This window comes from Protopterus annectens, chromosome 10.part0 (assembly GCF_019279795.1).
Source record: "Protopterus annectens isolate FY-2018-M chromosome 10.part0, PAN1.0, whole genome shotgun sequence".
Classification (NCBI taxonomy): Eukaryota; Metazoa; Chordata; order Ceratodontiformes; family Protopteridae; genus Protopterus; species Protopterus annectens.
This window is the reverse complement of record NC_056744.1, coordinates 672,507,599-672,527,832: the sequence shown is the minus strand read 5'-3', so window position 1 is coordinate 672,527,832 and position 20,234 is coordinate 672,507,599. Positions and strand designations below refer to the sequence as shown.

Sequence of the window (20,234 nt, the reverse complement as noted above, 5' to 3'; positions counted from 1 at the left end):
GTCTGGAATGATACAGCTGCTTCCTTACTCACCGTAGTTAATTGTATAGTATGTCTATCATCTGCTTACTTTTAATGCCCTAGTTAATCATACAGTATGTCTGTCATATTCATGTTTAATGTGTTTACTGTTAGCCACATTTTGATTGTCCACATATCTTGCACTGTGGGTCTATATTATATCAGCGAATGCTTGAAATTGCGAACGCTGTATAATCGACCCAAACACTTCAAAAATCCAAAATGCCAAACACATGGATCAGCGATTTTTTTTTCCCAGGGAAAAAAGCCACTGATTGTAAAAAAAAAAAAAAAAAAAAAAAAAAAAAAAACTTAAATATACCAACTCCGAGATCACACCACAGTGGAGAAAATGGCAAAGTCCCAAAAACAGCCCACTGATTTTTTTTCCCTAGGAAAAGGAAATCGCTGTTCCGTGCTTTCAGAATTTCACCATTTTGGGTAAGCACGTTCGATTAAACAGTGGTCGCAACTTTTAGCTTCGCTCACATAATAGGAACCCCTTGCCCTGTTGTACTGAATATACAACCTGTAATCTCCATATGATTAAGTCTGGTGTTTTTTTATCTGCATGTAAACATGTCTCTTCTGCGTGCTCTTAAGCAGGTCTTTTTGGTCACTAGAGAGTCCTTTTAAAGGCAGAGATGATATTAATTGATACAATTTTGTATTTTTTTTTTAAGGTTAGCTGATAGAGAAGAGGTGTGTCATTTGCATTTCAGCTCAGTCAAGGGCTTTGTTTGTATGTATTTCTTTCACCCAGTGAGCAGATGCATTTTCATATCCACATGAAGATGCAAAAATTTGTCATTTGTTAGCCTTCTAGGCTCAGTGATTGTTAAGAAGTGTTATTTTTTTTTCTTTGGAGTAGTTTTGTCGAGTGATTTCCATGGAGGAAATGGATAGATTCTGTCTAAAGGGGATTTTTAACAAAATGCACAATTTGTTTGATGTTTAGTACATCATAAGACAAATGGAACAAACACAGTAATACTTGCCCTAGGGTCTATATTAGATCGGCGAATGCTTAAACAAGCGAATGCTGATTGATCGACCTTATTTATGCGAATGTTCAAAATATCGAAGCAACAGAAACCCAAATTTTTTCCTATGGAAAGAATTTGGTTGTCCTTTTCTGTTGCTTTGGTATTTTCAGTGCTATGGTGGAAAGTTACGGGTCAGATTCAGGTAAGTGTGCGATTGTGTGGATGTGAGTGTTAGGGTGGGTTAGGTGAGTTAGGGTTAGGGCACGGGTTAGGTTTGTGTGCGATTATGTGGACGTGAGGGTTAGGGTGGGTTTAGGTGAGTTAGGGTTAGGGAGCGGGTGAGGTGAGTGTGCGATAGTGACGGACCTTAGGGTTAGCGTTTGGGTTAAGGTAAGTGGATAGTTAATGGTGTGTGCATAGTTTAGTGTAGGGTTAGGTGTCAGATTTTAGGTGTATGTGTGTGGATTTCTGTTTGTTTGGTGTGCTTGTGTTGTGTGTGTGTGTTTTGGATCAGCGATTTTTTTCCCTAGGAAAAAAATCGCTGATCTGACAGTTCGAGATTGTAAGCTTTCACTTACATAAGTTCGATCAATCAGCGTTCGCTGATCTAATATAGACCCTTGCCCTAAATGTTTGTCCCCTAGAGAATATGGTGCTATAGTAATCTCTGCCTTTGGTCTTGATTTAGTTGAAAGGGAAGTACAGTGGTAAATACAAGTAGAGAGTGATGATTTGTTAAATCTTTTGTTCCCAAATGTGAAGGTATTAAATACTAAGAAAAAAAAACAGATTCTCATTCAGGATTAATTGATAGTGTGTTAACTGTTAAACTGTAATACTTTAATAGTCTTAGAGTAACCCATAACATAGTAACTGAAAGAAACTTTAAATGAGGCTGTTAGATGTGATGAGGATAATATGATAAAAACAAACAAGTCTTACAAGAGTGTTAATAGATGATGAATCTGAAATAAATGACACTGATTTTTTATGTAGTTAAAAAACAAGATGTAGAGGTTTAGGGGGATCTGTAGTTGGGTTAATAACGCTGTTATTTTGTGCTCCCTTGATGAAATTACACATACTTATCATGGTTCTGATACCCAGGGTAGAAATTCAAGACACAATGAGGTTTTAATTACTTGTGTAAAAAACTACAGTGTTAAAAAGTATAAAGAATATATTACCTAGAATTTGTAAGGTTAAAATTACAATGTCATGTCTAGGCTGGTGTAAATTCTTTGACATTTGTGCCGTGTTAAAAAAAATATTTGAGATTCAGAGATGGCCGTCATTCTGTAAACACTGCTAATCTACAGCTCTTCAATACTTATGGAATAAAATCAACCCAGAGGAAATACCAGGACCTAATATTCTGAGTAAACAACCCTAATCTATATCCAGAAAACCACAAAAGGGAAAATAAACCTGAAGAATAAACAAATCTATCAAGATTACAACAGATTTAACTGGAGCTGAGGAAAGAGACAAGGAAAAGAAGCTGTGTGCTCAGGGCACTTTACACATCCACTTCTGTCTATAAACCAAGAAGCCTTACTTCCACAAAATGTCAAAAGAAGATAAAAATATGGACACTACAACAACAAAAGCTAAAATCTCAGAATTATTATCTCCTGAGAAAGATCTGAACTCTAAAAGGTAGAAAATAACAAAACAACAAGACACTGCAAAATCAGGGAATAAAAATAAAGCAGATCAACTAGCAAACCTGGATGACGTAAAAGCAGCTTTATTGCCTATCCAAGAGGCAATAAAAGAAATTTCTACTCAACTGCAATCATTTGGAACTTCCTTCAACCAAATCTTAGAAAGAATGGTCAAATATGAAGCCAAAACTGCGGAGAATGAGGAAAAAATAGCCCTTTTATCCAAAAAATCTGACTCGCATGAAGCAGACATACAAACAATGCAAGCTAAAATGATTGATCTGGAGGCAAGATCCAGAAGGAATAACATAATCATTAGAGGCATGCCGTAGAAGATTCAGCACCATGAACTGATTCCTTCTATCATTCATATATTTGCAACACTACTCAAAGACCAAAAAACAGCCCATCAAATAATAATTGAGAGAGCACACAGAGCCCTGAGAGAATCTCAAACTTCAAATAATCCAAGACCAGTCTATGCCAAATTACTTAACTTTCAAGATGTTAATAAAATAATATTATCTGCAAAGAAAAATGGGGGACCCCTAATATGGAACAACAACAGAATCTCTCTAGCCCAAGATCTGCCTCTTCAAATTACTCAAGCCAGACAGCTTATGTCTCCTTATTGCAAATTTCTAATTGATAAAAAAACTAAAATTCCAAATGAAGTATCCAAATACTTTACTATTTTCTGTGGATGGGGTCAAATACTCAGTCGCCAACAATACAGAAGCAAAATCTACCTTTATGAATGTTTTTAAAAGAATTCCTGCTTTAGACAACTAGCTTCACACTCTGATGTGGTTATTGAGCCTCCGAGATCAGATATAACTCATAATAACAGCCGTGGACTTACTTTTCCCATAGTTTGCTCCTGCCTTGCTCTAGGCCGCGTTTTTGGAATGGCGCGACCCTATTTCTCATTCTCCAAGCCACGAGAGCCCCAACAGGAAGTACACAATATGTGCGCCATGTTCGCTTTCCCATGGGAGGAACTGAAAGTTCTTTTGCTGCTCCAGAAGTCATTTTAAGAGGTGACACTTCCGGAAGTCTGTCTGCATGCAGAGTCCCCCTTCGAGAAGCTAAGTAATCGGCTTAGCTGTCCAGAAGCTCGAAGAGAAGGACAATGGAACTGTAAATAAAAAAAGTTAATTACTGATGAGAAATCTCTAAAAAATGTGAATATTATAGTTAAATCACATATTCTCTTTCCATAGAGCTATCAAATGTTGCTTTTAAATGTCACCATTTACAATTAATGTTTCCAGCTTCACATAACATAAATAAAGTTGCTAAAGTATATCACACTGCTAATAGTCATGAAAACACTAAGTGGTAATACAACAAATTACATATACCTAAATGACTACACTCTTGAGTTTGTAAACACAGGGTTTAATTTCACTTATGGTAATTTTAACATACCTAATTGTGCCCTCTTTAAACCAATACCTAAACTTAATATGAGAACATATAGTAGACTTGGTCCCTTATATGAAGGCAAACATGTTATAATCTGCATAACATGAGAACCCTTGCGCTAGCATTAACATACACACTAGTGCTGAGATCTCTATTTCTACATAAAACCACATTTATGCCACTAGTATGGCAGGACGTGAGCTTTGCGGGTCAGACATTATACTGAAGGTAGTGAATTAAGTAATTTAATACAAAATAAAATGTAATACTGTAATAAGCTGATACCAACAGAAACATATAAATAATATCTGAAAACTCAGCTTTAAAGCATGCTACCTTGGATATCATGTTATAGACCCAGGTAAACTTAACTTCATAGACCTGTAAATGAAGTCTACACATACAAATATTCAATAATTAATATAAATGAACAATGCTCTTTGATGTGCTTTACATAAGTTATGCTATCAAGTAAATCTTATTATGACACACTATACCTAGTTTCAGTTACTTAAATGCATCTAGTACACAATACATCTGGTGCTGAAAGCAACATAGAATGAGTTTGCTTAACTTTGGTGATAAAGAAAATACATATGTTAATGTACTGAGTCTACTGCAGAGCTTAGATTGGAACTAGGTGCTCTCTTATATTATATACTGGATAATGCATTAAGGGTAGTAGAGTATTTATTTTAATTTTTGTTTCTATCCTATATTCCAAAATGCTGTAATAATAATAAGGTTCACACTTACTTGAATTGATCTCTAATGATTGCCTAACTATTTGTGTCTATATTCATGTATATGCTTATGTGTATATCGTTATATAGTTATATCGTTTTCTCCAGGACTCATCAGAATAAGAATGTATAAAGTAAAACAGCTGACGTATATCGAATCTGTTGTAAAGAAAAGTAGCGGTAAGATCTTTGTTAAACACAAGGCCATTCAAGATTTAAAATAACACAGGGCAGGGGTAATAAAACTGGTGGGAGTAATGATTATCTGAGCATTTCAACTTCAAATTTGAATGTTCCCCCAAAGTAAGGAAAGTAACAATCAGAGACATCAATCTCCTACCAAGGGGAGGAAGAATCACATACAAACTAAGATTAAACGAAGAATGAATATACTCTATGAATATGGTTAACAAATTAAACTTGAAATAATTTATAATGGATAAACTTTTAAAATATTAGAGATAAGTTTCTTAAATTGATGTTACCTGCCTTTCGGCAAGTTCAGAACTGGTTAAAATGGATTTTTCAACTTTGATACCTTATTATAAATCTCATAAGAAGAGACTTGGATTGCAGAAGTAGTGTTTGTTAGGGAATGAGTGGGATAGGCTTTGTATGAATAGTTTTTGGTCACACAGGGCCATTAAGATACTTTTACCTCTTAAATACTAACATACAAGATATATATATATATATATCTATATATATATCTATATATATATATATATATATATATATATATATATACACTAATAATACAAACAAATACAAAAACCAAATCTTGCCAGGTCCTGTTAAATTCCTGGTCCAGGAGATTAGTGGGTAGGCACAGGGAAGGAACGGGAATAATAAAATGCTTTCATAACATGTTTTTGATAAGAAATGAACACATCCCAATATACTTACACAAATTTTCAAGACTTCTTACACAAAATAAAAGCTTTGTAAATGTGGGAAATAGACTCATGGAACATTAAAGGGCTCCAGAACATAAAGAAAAGGAAACTGTTTCTTCACCTAGCTCTGCAGTCTAAGGCAATCTTCTTACTAATTCAAGAAACACATTTAACTAGTGAGCAATGGTCAGAAATCAAAGAGAAAAAGTGGATAAGAGAAATTATAGCCTCTGAAGGCAAAACCAACAGTGCAGGAGTAGCTATAATCATTAAGAACCATGACAAAGATAACATTTTAGAATCCAAAATAGATAAAGAAGATGGTGTTATGTAACCCTCTCAACTCCTGCTTACGATAAACCCATTTTACTTCTCAATATATATGCACCCTGTAATAACCAGCACTCCTTTTTCGCTTCATTGTACCCTATTTTAAACCAATACAATAACCACTACATGATCATAGGAGGTGACTGGAATGCATATCAGAACCCAGAAAAGGATAAATCAAGTCCACAGAGATCATGCAACAAACAAGCAGTTTTAACATTAAGCGAACTTAAATATGACTTTAATTTATATGATCCCTTCAAATATGGTAATAACACAAATAACTCAAATAATTTTACATTTTACTCAAACTGTCATAAAATGTGGTCGAGAATTGACTTTTTTCTAATTTCAGAAGCACTAATTAACCTTGACCCCACAGTATCCGTGCATACTCGTTACTTGTCTGACCATTCTAAAATTGCATTAATCATTATTAAGACTACCAAAAACAACACACTACATCGGGGATACAACTGGTCTCTAAACCCCAATCTCTTAAATAAAAAGGAAATAATTCAGGAAGTTCAGGACATTCTTAAAATGTCCCTAGACAATCTAACAAAACAAAAACACCTTCCTGATATTGAATGGGCGGCAACCAAAGCTCAGATAAGAGGTATCTTTCTTCAGAAAGCTTCTCACTATAAGAGAATCCAACTCGAAGAACAACGACGACCAGAGGCTAAAATTAAATCATTGGAACAGGGTCTAATTAAAAACTACAACATGCAAACTGAAACAGAACTATTGAAATGCCAGAAAGACCTATTCTTGGTTCACAACAATAATCTATCATTTCATGAAACTAAAATACTTGCAAAATATGCTAACCATATACAAACACCGTCACAAGCTCTGACAAGGATTATTAACCAGTCTAAAACTCCTTCTCAAATTTCGGAAATATTTTATAAGGACAAGACCTACACGAAAACCGAAGATATTATCAAAACCTTCAAAGTTATAGACTCACAAATCTATGGAGAACAAAAACACATACTTACAAATGAAAATAGTACAGACTTCCTACAAAAACTCAACTTTCTGAAAATTGATGCGAAACAACAAAAAGAATTAATAGAACCAATAACCACTGAAGAAATAATAACAACAATCAAAAAATTGAAATCACACAACTCTCCCGGCCCAGATGGCCTTACAGCGGAGTTTTACAAAACATTCTCTTATCACTGCACAAATACTATATCATGTATTAAACTGTATAATAAACAGTAAAATTAATGATATACACTTTAACGCATCCAAAACTATTTTTGTACCCAAAGAAAAGGCAGATCCTCAAAATCCGGATAGTTACAGACCCATATCATTACTCAATATTGATACTAGAATTCTAACATCTATACTGGCTAATAGACTGAAAAAAATAATGGACACAATTATTTCGAGTGAACAATCTGTTTTTTTAACATCTAGGCAAACTAGTGACAATACACTAACACTGCACACGCTAATTTCATATGCTAATCAAAATAACCAAAATATATATGCACTAATTATAGATGCTAATAAGGCTTTTGATAGAGTCAACATAAAATTATTATTCCAAATCCTACCCTACTTTAACATACCCCAAGAATTTATTCTAACCCTACAAATACTATACAACAATCCTTATACAACATTATATATAAATAAAAGATGGTCTAATAGAATTCAAATCAGAATTGGCACTCGTCAAGGGTGTCCTTTATCTCACTTATTGTTCAACCTATATCTAGAACCTCTATTTTTAAACATCAAACAAAATGTTTATCACAATGCCCCAGTAATATATAACACAAAAATTTCCTTGTCAGCCTTTGCTGATGACCTTAACATATATTGTACAACGCCAACCAAAGAAACCAAAAAAATACTATCTGCTATTGAAGACTTCACATCAATTTCAAACTATAAAATAAACCTTAAAAAAACTAACATCTTCCCTTTAAAAACTCCGAAACCTTTCTCACTGCTATCATTGTTAGGTCAAATAAAATCTGAAGAAAAGACTAAATATTTAGAAATTACATTCTCTACAGATAAAAATTTTTATCTTAATAATATCAAACAAAAGTGGGATCACATTCTACTTTATCTAAAGAGATGGAAAAATCTGAAACTACCACCATTAGCCAAAGTCTCGATTATCAAAATGAATATCTTGCCCAGATTTTTATACATCTTCATGTCCTCCAAGCTATTAATACCTAAGAAATTTTTTAAGAAAATTCACACTGAATTCACTAAATTTATATGGGAACCAAAAAAATGCAGAATCGCATATGATAAATTGATGACTCTGAAAAACAAAGGGGGATTAGACCTACCAAATTTTGAAAATTATTATTTAATCATAGACGTCAATAGAACTTTAAGAATTGCAAATTACAATACGCTAGGAAATAGCTGGACCTAACATTGGGTAAAATTATGTTTTAAACATATTGAAAGCCTGAATATAAATCCCAAAACAATACCTTTCTTAAGCATTAAAAACATTAAAGCATATAATCTATTGGAATTCCTTAAAAATTCTACAATGTTAACACAAAATCTTTTTAAGACAGTAAATCTCCTTCAACCCATGATGATACTGCAACCTATTTACAAAAATCCTAACTTGACAATTAATAACCAGCTACTAGACCTGAAAAAATTCCCACTTATAATTAATATAACACTACAAGATCTATACCCATATTTGAACTGTTCCACTCACGAAATAAGAAACCAATTGGGCCTTCCCAAGACATATTTGCTGATCTTAAGACAGATTAAAGAATTATGTATTAGCTACCTTCAAGATATAAACATCAATAAAGATGACCTAATGAAATGTAACTCATCATGACAAGCCCTTCTTCAAGACAGTAAATTTATAACATGCTCATACAAAACGATCAAAGACCTGAAATTTCAAGAACACATACTCTTATCAAATTATTGAAAAGAAGAAATACCATCGGTAGAAAACCATAAAATAATACAAGCAATTAACCTAACAATAAAATCCATATCTCTTCAAAAGTTAGAATTTACCCAACTCATGATATATAATAATGCTTATTACACACCTTAGACTGCATAAATTTAACTCTAGAAACTCCCAGTTTTGCCCACATTGTAAAGATGAAACTGCTGACCTTTTACATGTATTCTGGAGTTGTAATGTGTATTCAAACTTTGGAACTACCTGAAAGTACAGCTACAAAAGATGGGGTATCAATCATCAACGCTCACTTGGGAATTTACGATACTACATATTTCCCCAATTAACCTATCTAAAAGCCAAACAATCATTCTCATTAATATCTTCCTATTAATGAAACTTTACATAGCTATCAACTGGCTGACCCCATCTAAAATCTCATGGAATAACTTTAGGAACTTAGCGATAAAACATATATTAGCCCACAAATACATAATAAACAGACAAAATAAAAATCCCAATATTTTGAAACGTTGGGAACAAATTTTCAATATAATACTTGCATAAAACATTGATTTTGGAAGACATTTACAACATACACAATAAAAATCAGAACATTATATAGCATTATACGAACCTGATGGTACTAACCCTGGAGAAAAACGACTCTTTTCTCTTTCCATACTATTAAACTATGAAAGCATTCATGTAAATAGTGTAAATATGTTCTAAATATATTGTTGTTGTACCAGTTGTATATTACCTGTGTTTACTCTTGTGAAATGATGTATATTGAAAATAAACAATAAGAAATATTATTGAAAAAAATATTTGAGGTGGGAACTAAATATAATACCGATAGGAGGTATAAATGATGTTGATAAAACCAGTTGTATACCAAAAATCCTGTGAAGGAAATTATTAGCTTGTATAATGAAAATAAGTAGTTTGTTATGTACAGTATTATATAAGTTCCAAGATTTACTAATTATTTTGGAAAAAGTTGCAAGAGAATTTACAAATTGTAATATGATGGGATTTATTATGGTGAATTTAGACTGCTTTAGGATATGGGACAAAAATGACAGTAAACCTGAGATATTATGGTTCAGATAATTTGCATTTAAGTCACTATGGTAATAGGTTTTTGATCAATAAACTAACAAAATAAGTTTAAAAACACCAGGCTAGTATTAATAAAAGGAAGGAAAATACAAAGTACAAGGCATTTTTTTTAAGTTTGTATGTGCAATGCACATAGTTTGAAATAATAAATTTCAGCAATTAGAAGTAAGATCTGCTTGAGAAAATTATAGTATTTTGGTAACAGAGACTTTGTTTTATTATAGGAAAAAAAAACTCTTGTTACGCCCTCCTTAGAAAGGCTTTCATAGCTGTAGAAATCATAAAAAGGTGGTTGAGTTATCCTGCTTTTAAATAAAAACTTTCATGCAAGCGCTTTTCTTGTACATACTCATTTTAAGTTAGTTGCTTTAAATATAACCTTGAAAAATAGAGATGTGTGAAGCCTCCCAAATCACACCAAAGATGAAATTATTGTGTTTAATGTGTCCCTTTTTTCATATTTTTTATCAGACTTTAACAGGTGACCTTGATGCACTAAAAGCGTTATGGGATGATAAATTCGTTAGTGTTAAAAAAGAATATAGTCCTGTAGTTCAAGAAGTGATTTGCAATATTAACATTTTGTGAGTGATATGGGTTAAAGCCATAAATACTTTGCATGAAATTTTAATAGAGCTCATATTATTTGGATCTGATCATGAGTGTGGTGTGGAGTTGTTATTGTAGCACTGCACATCATTATTCTGATGATGAAGGATTTACAGGGACACTCTATAAGGCAACCTTTGTTGGTTTCTTTGAAGGACTAAGTGTATGGAACTGAGAAGAAGCAGTATATTGCAAAACCATTAAAGATAAATGAAGATTGATGGACTAATAATAATAATAAAAAAAAAAAAGATATGCCCACAGTGCGGGATAAACCACAAAATAGTTATTTGCCTTGGTGGAATAGTTCGCTGGATAAAGCATAAAGAAAACAGAAAAGAGAATTTACTTTTGAAAAATATTTAAAAAGTCTAGAGATGACAAAGTATGGGAAAAGATGCACACTGTTAAGGCTTTTTTAAATACTTAAGATAATACAGAAACTAGTAACATTCTAGATTGCATGGCGGGGCAAGCCTCCCAGTGGTGGATTTGGCTCTGTTATATTGACAACCCAACCCCATGTGTAAAAATGGGGTTTTGAATGGATAGAAGGATGGAATGTCTCATTAATAACCCAGAAAAACAGATTCAAGTCTTTGCGGAAGAACTTGTTAAGTATATAAGGAGCAGAAGGGATATGGAGGGGGAATCTGATTTTGATGACACTAAAGTTCTGTAATTACCACTGAAATGGTTGACTGAGATCCATGCAGCTGCTGGTACTGATGGACTAAAGAGAGTTTTTTCTAATAAAAGTATTATACTTTATTATTCCATGGATGCTTAATCTTTTTCAGGAAACGTTGCATACTGTGTTGCATGTGTTTTGAAAGAGGCTTTTGTAGTTCCAGTCTTTAAAGGTGGTTATGTGTCTCTAGTGAGCAACTATAGACCAACCAGTTTAATCAGCATTCTGGGTAAATGTTTTGAAATGGGTCTGCTAGCTTTACTGTCAGAGGTATTGAGTTTTAATCAGGATTTATCACAACATGGCTTTATTTCAGATGGGTACTGTATTACAAATATATTTGTTATTATATTGTTCAGTTTGGAAACACTGGATAAATATGTGCTACCCCTCCCACCACCCCTCGTCCTTTAAATCTTCTGGAAGATTGAGTGGTTACAGGACATTTATATTAAACTCCCGATACAAACTTCTCCTTTTTCTGAATATGAATATACTTTTCTGCTAAAGTCAGCAACCATGATCTGAGGTGATTGGGTTGGTGCATTGTGAATAAGGGAGAAGCTCATGAGTTCTTGGTTGCCACAAGCATTAGCAATCACCAAGTCGGATCCAAAGGATTGGATCCAAAATCCATCAGCTGAGGAAGAAAGAAAAATGGACAGCACAGATGAAATGTTATGGTGAGTACATAACTTCTTTTTTTTCTCTCTCACCAATACTTTTGCAGCCATCCTTTACCTTCACTTCTTCCAGCTATAATCTAATCGTTTTTCATTTTTTTGACATACTGTCCATCTGCCTTACCTTATTATTTCCTGTTCCTTTACTGAAGATCTTAGTCACTTGCTGTACTACCAAAGTTCATATCCTTCCAAAACTCATTTGCAATGTGTAAGTCTTACTTTCTGTACTCACTATACACATACTTTCTCTTCACTTGTGTACACGTGTTCCTTTCTTTGCTAACCCATCTCTTTTGCTTTCTCTCTTCTCACACACTGCCTACTTTATTAGTAATGCTTTACTCAACTCACCATTCTTTCATCTCCCTTTTTAATTTGTGTTTTCACTACTTAACGTACCTTTGTTTCCAGCACTCTCTCCTCACCTCTTGTAATTTAAACAAATTAAGCTTAATTCTCTTGCTAAACAGTCTTACTTTTTCTTAGGTTACTCTGTAATATACTGCATTATACTTGTTTAACTGATGGTCTTTATAACTCTCTTATTTTATGTTGTACCTGTATAAATGACAGTGGACATCAAATATTTGTAGTATTTGCTATAGTTTTTTGTTTTTGCTTTCATGTAATGTAGTTTTTCTCCCTGAGCCTCTGCTGGAAATGGGTTATTGTGTGGCTGGACTTTCCCGGTAAACTAATGTAAATAAAATAATAAAAAGTTTGCTTGTGCAGAGCTAATGTTTCAGTTGAAATGCTAACATTTCCTGAATAGATTTGTTTTTCAAGACTGAATGGAAAGTGTGTGTACCTCCTCTCATTTCTTTGTCTAGTGGCTATTGTTGAAGAGTTTTGCTCGTCATTTCTACTTCCTATTAATGTAGAGATTTTAGTACCATCCCTGAAAAGTTCTTGCCAGAAAGATGTCATTTTTGTTTAAACTGCCTGAAAGTTTATAATATAAGCATCATATGAGGGTATCCCCTCCTATTACTTTTCTAATTTGGTTTCAACTTAACATGGTATCATGTTGCATGAAGTGTTAAATATGGCAAAGATATTTTTAATATGCATATTTAAAGACTTAACAGTCAGCCTCACAAGATTTCCAGATATGACCTACAACTTGTTTTTAATGCTAGTCTTTGCAGAAACAAAATTTTTAATTTATATTAATGTATTATAGGTACTCATTATTTTATAAAAGCTGGTAATTCAGATTTACATTTAGATTCTACAATTTGTTTTAAAGCTAATCCTTCGAATTTATAATTAGTGCTATAGCCACTCTTCATTACTTAAAGACTGCTGCTTCATACTGAAAGATTGAAGTGCATATGAACTGGGATATAAGGTGTATTTGTATGAACTTTTGAAATATACAGAGCATATTGATAGTCATGTTATACACAATCTGTTTCATATCACCATTAACTAGAATCTTTCAAGGTAGAACTTTCATTATATTGCATATTGACATAAAATAGAAATGCAGGCTGTAATGATCAAGAAGTTTGTCTTACTGTGTGACACCTAAAATTGTAAATCAGTGCTCTTTTGTGTTTCTTGCTGGAGCTCCCTTCACAGGACTAGCTGCTGTCAACATTTCCTCACTGCATTAACAAGTGGTAAGAACACATTGCACTGGTTGAAGGCTGAGAATGATAAATTGAGCCATGACTTTTAACTGAGGTGCATGCCCCTTCTCAGGCATCTCAGCAGACCTTTTATGTACTGCTCTCTAATCTGGTGGGATGTCCTAAACAGATTATGCTTCCACTGTAGAATCACAGTTGCTTAGCCTGGAGTCCATCTTTTCTTGTAGTAGTGTGCTGTATGCAAGCAAAACTTATTTTTATTCCTGTTATTCCAGACCTGAAAATGTCCTCCTTGGAGAGACGCCGATTGAGGAAGGAAATAAAGAAGAGGGAAAACAGTATATGGATCTGGAAAAGGAACAGAAAGCAAAAGAAGAGAAGGAACAGAAGTGTAGAAGGAAATTTAATGTAATACAGTTTACCTTTACTTTATCAAAATGCCGATGTAGCATATTTTCATTCTGAATATAAAAGGCAGTGTAATAAAAAACAGACTTTTTTTTGTTTGTTTTTGTGTACAGTTTTTACTCATGTTAACAGTGTAAATATTGAATTATACATTGCAGGTTGAACTTGTAGCATTATACATGGACATGTCGGCTGATCCCATGATTTACATCACTAACAGTAACCTGTAATACTTTTCTAATTAGAAATAGATCATTCATCAGTGCAGTGACCAACAGCCTAACACATCCTGTACATGTTTTGCTGGACTCCTCAGAATACCACCCACTGCCTTCTATCCTTGTGTTGTGTGGCCTAGTCTATGTTGATGTAATTTAACCCACCTCTGACTAGTGGTTACCATCCATGTATGTGTAACAGAGCCTGAAAACTTTCTTTTTATAATTGCATTGCAGACCAACAGCATTATTTCCTTGGAGGATGTCCTTAGGAATGTGATCCTCATTATAGCATTCCTCAGTAATTTCTTTTTTCTGCTGATTGATAGTTCCCCACACATAATGTCTGCTTTCTGTTGAACTGTCAGATGTTATCACAGCTTTGCTTTGTTTTTTCCAGCTTGTCTCACAGGAAATCTAGGTAGAGTGGCAAGAGGGATCTTTTCTGTACTGCAAGCATGTTTAATGCATACATATATGTGCCCCTCAGGTGCATGTCCTCTATACATTTGACTTTCAGAAAGAACTTTCTCTTTGCAGATTTCTTATGTAGCAGTATTGACATATATGTTGCACATATATTTTGAAAGACACATATGTACATATAGATATGTATGGAGAGATATGGGCTTCTTTGTGCCTAGCTCTAACATTCCTGCAGTAAGGAATGAATGGGTGTGTCAAGCAGAATAGCTGACAGAATTGCGTTTAAGTGGGACAGGGCAAAACAAAATGGATTGTCTGGTATGTCTCTTGCAGTTGCATCATTAAGAACTTTGCATTGGAACATCAGCATCAGGAGCATCTTTGCTACTTAGAAAACAGTTATTAATTTAATCATTTGTGATACCCACTTATTTGAAATCATGGTGAAACCAGCCTAGGCTTGGTACATAGAGAGCACATGGCAGAGTACATGTCCTGGGTGGGACAGCAGTCTGTTACCACACACACACACACACACACACCTACACCTTTGGGCAGTTAGTATGCTGACCAGTTCACCTACAACATGTGTTTGGGATGCAAGAGGAAGCTTTATCGCTCTGTGAAAACCCATAATGCCTCACTGGTGATATTCGTCTCACAGAAGTCATCCCAGCTGGGTACCAAACCAGATAAGCAAATGCTGTAAGGCAGCAGCGATAGCTGTTGCAGTGCTGAGCCACATGAAACTATATATTTGCTTTTTGTCTCTTAAGCAATTGAACTGGTCCTGGGATTCATCTAAGACCATGGTTCATAAACATATAAGCATTACAGGTTATATGTATGAAATGTAATTCATTGAAATCTTCAAAGAACACTGCAAAGGCATAAGAGAACAACTTAGAATATATAGAGTCAGAATAAATGGCCAGTGCTATAAATGGCATTACAATGTAAAAATTGGTAAAAGCTTATCACTTCTAATACTGATAATTCTGCAACTATCAATTCAGCTACACAGAAATTGCTGTTGCAGATATTACATATAAAACATGTATATTTTGCTTTTAATCATTTACTTTCTATTTTAAGTAATGTTGCAGTGTTTATTGTTTATTTTTGTAACTGTATATTTGAGTGTCTTGCACTTGTTTGTAATTTCTAAGATTGTCTAAAAACATTCAACATAGCTCTGGGTAGATTACACGTATTTGTTAAGCATCTCTATGCATGTGATTTGGTCACAAGTCTTAATCAGCTTGTTCTGATTCTCAAAACTGATTTCAAGAAAGTAAACTTGAGAGCACGATTGAGGGAGTGAATTTCTTGCAGTCTGTTTTGAGAACACATAAATAGAGTTGTACTGGGTAATAGTAAATGACATGACTTGAATGCCCTGTACATAAAAACAAAGACACACATGTGCACACACAGGCTTGCACACTTACATGCACAAACACGCATGCCTTTATTTCCAATCAACATTGTATTTTCAAGCAATAAAACTCTAAGTTTTTCCATGAGTTGCGTTTAAGGGAGATAACACAAAGTAAAAGAGTGAAGTCTTTATTCACATTCCCAACAGTAGCCTTTACTGCCCCTTCATAAAAAAAAAAAAAAAAAGTTAATGTTTAGATGGGGATTAAATAACATTCCAGATGGCCCCGAAGAAAAGTTCTGCTACTGATTTTTTTTTAACACAGATCATAGCAGACCTATGAAGCTCATGAGTTATTTTAGGTGTTCAAGAATGCTTACCACAAAACTGAAAAACACTATTCTTCTGACATTTACATCATAGAATGATGTCACAATAACCATATTTTCCAATAGTGTAGTAGTGTTTGTGGACACTGTTAAACCTTGATGTTCTTCATTCCACATTGCTGCAGTCCTAACTATTGGGTAGTCCGCTGTCCAGTCGGCCCGAATACCAAAGTATATGGCTGACGTCGGTCACGGCGCATTAGACTGACGTCAGTACGTCAGGGTACTAATGCGCATGACCGACGCCATATCCTCAGTCTTTTTTGCCGCATGGTCCGATGCAGAAGCAGTTTTTGCGAGTGCAGGTTGGCGTTCTGAAAGTTTCTGAAGTCAGAGTTTCAGACCGAATCAAAGTTGGCTAAGTACCCCGTTGGGGAATATTTTGGTTTTTTCTTGCCTCAGTATTTATTCGGATGTCAGAAAAAGTGAATAACTGTATTTCTTGTGGGAAACAGATACCTCATAGGGATTACCATACTTTGTGTATACCTTGTTTAGGGCCTGAGCACGACGTTGTTGGATGCCGCTCTTGTGCTAGGTTTAACAAACGCACTATTAAGAGAAGGTTAGACTGTGCCAGGTTAGTGTTTGGGAAGCGTTGTAATTATAAAATGCCGTCGGATGCTCCGACGCCCGCTTCAGCCAAAAAGCGCAAGGACAAAGCAGGAAAGCCTAGAGTGGAAGAACCGACAGTCCCGGACGTCGGTTCTTTAGAAGGCTCAGTGGAGCCGGAGGTTCTGCCAGGAGTTTCTTTGGAGTCTCAGGGAGAAACTTTACTGTTACAGGATGTATCCTCTCAGGAAGTAGGCCAGCCTGAAGGGGCTTCTCAGGTGGCTGTTCTTCCCTCTCTTCCTAAGGTGGTTAGGGCCTCGCCTTCTGTTTCTAAGACTTCTTTAAGAGGCAGGCCTGCTTTAGCTTCAGTGGGGGTTTCTCCGAGTGTTTCAGGGTCTTTGCCTAAGAAGCATATGCTAAAAATGGCAGAGGATTTGATTACAATGATTAGAGGTTCTATGCCCCCTCCTGATAAGAGGCCTAGGGTGGAACCTGAGTTTGAGAGTTTTGAGCAATGTTCGGAGGCTTCTGAGTCTTCGGCTGAAGACTTGCAGGAGTATCCTCCTTATTCTGATTCTGATGTGGATGATTCTACTCCTTCAGCTTCGCCTCCTGAGGTTTTTTCATTTTCAGAGACTCTGCATTCCATGAGGGAGCATTTTAAATGGGAGGGTCAAGATTTCTCTGATTCCAGGAAGAGGCTTAGAGAATTCTTGTTTTTACCCCAGCATAGGCCTTTAGCTATACCTCCTGTTCTGAATGTGGTAGAAGATGTTTTTGCAGAGGCTTCCCTGAATCCTGACTCTCTGCCTCCTGCCCCAGTTAAACCGGATAGGTACTATAGGGTGCCTGAAGCCCATAAGTATCTTTTTAAGAGTCCTAGGGCAGACCCAGAAACTGTCTCTCAGGGGCCTAAAGGTGTGAAGGCTTCTGTGGTTAAAAATCCTGTTCCTCCTGATAAAGAGGCAAGGGCTTTGGATAGATGGGGAAAGAAAGTGTATACTTCTTCCACTTTAGCCATGAGGGCGTTGAATTGTCAGTTTCATATGTTAAAATATCAGAATTATCTCCTTTCACAATTGAAGTCTAAGGTGGATGCTCTGGCTGAAGGTATTGAGTGTAAAGAATTGCAGGATTTAGTTCATGTTTCTGAACAGGTGGGTAAGCATTCCTTGCAGTGTGGTTTTGATGCTGTGCAGGCCTCCTCGAGGGTGGCTGCCACTGGTTCTGTTCTTCGTAGGCACGCCTGGTTGAGGGATCAGAACTTAGCTGAGCATGTTAAGACAAGGATTTTGGATGCTCCTTTACAGTCTGATGTGTTGTTTGGTTCGCCTGTGGAAGCAGTTTTAAAGAAAATGGAGGACAAGGCTAAGTCTATGCAAACTGTTAAGGATTTTTTGCAGGTGCAGCCTCCGAAGTTTAGTAGAAATTGGCCTACTAAGGGGTGGACTTATCCTGCTTATGATTCCCAGTCTAGGGGTAGGTCTAGACGTGGTAGAGGCAGAGCTCAAGGTTCTTTTAGGCCTAGGACAGGAGTTCACCTGCTCAGACTTCTGGTGAGGGCAGGGGTCAGTCCTTTCGTAAGCAGACCCAATGACCTGCCTTTTCAGCTGCCAGTACTTTCTCGCCTGGCAGCACCTTTGGGAGGAAGGCTGTCTCTTTTCAAAGAAAATTGGGATTTAATTACCCAAGACAGATGGGTTCTGGATATCATTCACCACGGTTACAGGTTTTATTTCCATACCTTGCCTCCTTTCAAAGGCATGCCAGACATTCCTCCTCTACAAAGAACAGAGGCTCACAAGCAAATTTCTCTGTTGCTCCAAATAGGGGCTATTCAGTCAGTTCCTGTGCCAGAAAGGGGCCTAGGATTTTATTCTCGCCTGTTCCTAGTACCAAAAAAGGGGAACACGTGGAGACCAATTTTGGATTTATCTATCCTCAACACTTATCTGGACATTCCCAAGTTAAAAATGTTGACGTTACAACAGCTTTTACCTCTGCTGGGCAAAGATCACTGGATGGTTACTTTAGATCTAAAGGAAGCTTACCTTCATGTGCCAATAAGACTAAGTTGCAGGAAGTATCTGCGTTTTCGAGCTGGAAATTCTCACTATAAGTTCTCTGCATTGCCCTTTGGCTTATCTACTGCGCCCAGAGTATTCACAAAGGTTCTGGCTCCAGTGATAGCTTACTTCAGGCTAAAAGGAATTCAAATCTATCCTTACTTGGACGACTGCCTGATTCTGGCTCAAGAAAAGGAAGACCTTTTACAGCATTTGGAATATGTCATAGCAGTGCTAAGATGCCTAGGGTATTCTGTGAACGAAATAAAGTCCAGTCTAGTACCCTCTCAAGACATGTGCTTTCTGGGTGTGAGACTGAATACAGCAGCCCAGATGGCCTTTTTAACCCCGGACAAACAAAAGAATCTTTCCAGTTACTTCCATCATCTATCTCTTCAGTCCGGGCTGACTGCAAGGACAGTCCTTCAAGCCTTAGGGTTCATGGCATCTTGTATTCTGGTGCTTCCCAATGCCAAACTGCATATGAGGAAGCTACAATGGTATCTCAAAAATCTGTGGACACAGCACTGCCAGGATTTGGACACTGTCATTCAAATAATACCTTGCATTCAAAAGGAATTTTTGTGGTGGGCTCAGGAATGTCACCTAAACAAGGGACTCTCTGTGACCCGGCCAGAGGCAAGTCAGATTCTAACGACAGATGCCTCAGATATTGCTTGGCGAGCTCATCTAAATGGAAAGTGGATACAAGACAAGTGGCCTGCCAGACTACAGCATCTACATATCAACATGAAAGAGATGTTAGCAGTCCAGTTTGCATTAATGGCTTTCAAGGAGTTACTTCTTCCAGGGCTGGTGTTGATTCTAACAGACAACACAACTGTCATGTGGTACATCAACAAACAAGGGGGAACACATTCTTACCCATTGTGCAGACAAGCAATGATTTTATGGGAGACTGCACTCAGTTTGCAACTAACTCTTCAGGCAAGGTTTCTGCCGGGAGCACAGAACTCCTTAGCAGATGTGTTAAGCAGACAAATCATGGATCCCCACGAGTGGAAACTGGATCTTCATGTATTTCAAACATTGACAGTGTCATGGGGAACTCCAGACATA

At 36.0% G+C, this 20,234-nt stretch overlaps 1 protein-coding gene across 3 annotated transcripts in view; it reads left to right on the top strand.

Annotated features, from left to right (window-relative positions):
• Positions 1 to 20,234, top strand: part of FYB2 (FYN binding protein 2) — a 1,416,888-nt gene that overhangs the window by 809,913 nt on the left and 586,741 nt on the right. For all 3 annotated transcript variants that reach the window (XM_044085512.1, XM_044085511.1, XM_044085513.1), the window contains exon 8: positions 13,990 to 14,122. In XM_044085512.1, the coding sequence (XP_043941447.1) occupies positions 13,990 to 14,122 (133 nt within the window). The remainder of the gene's footprint in view (positions 1 to 13,989; positions 14,123 to 20,234) is intronic.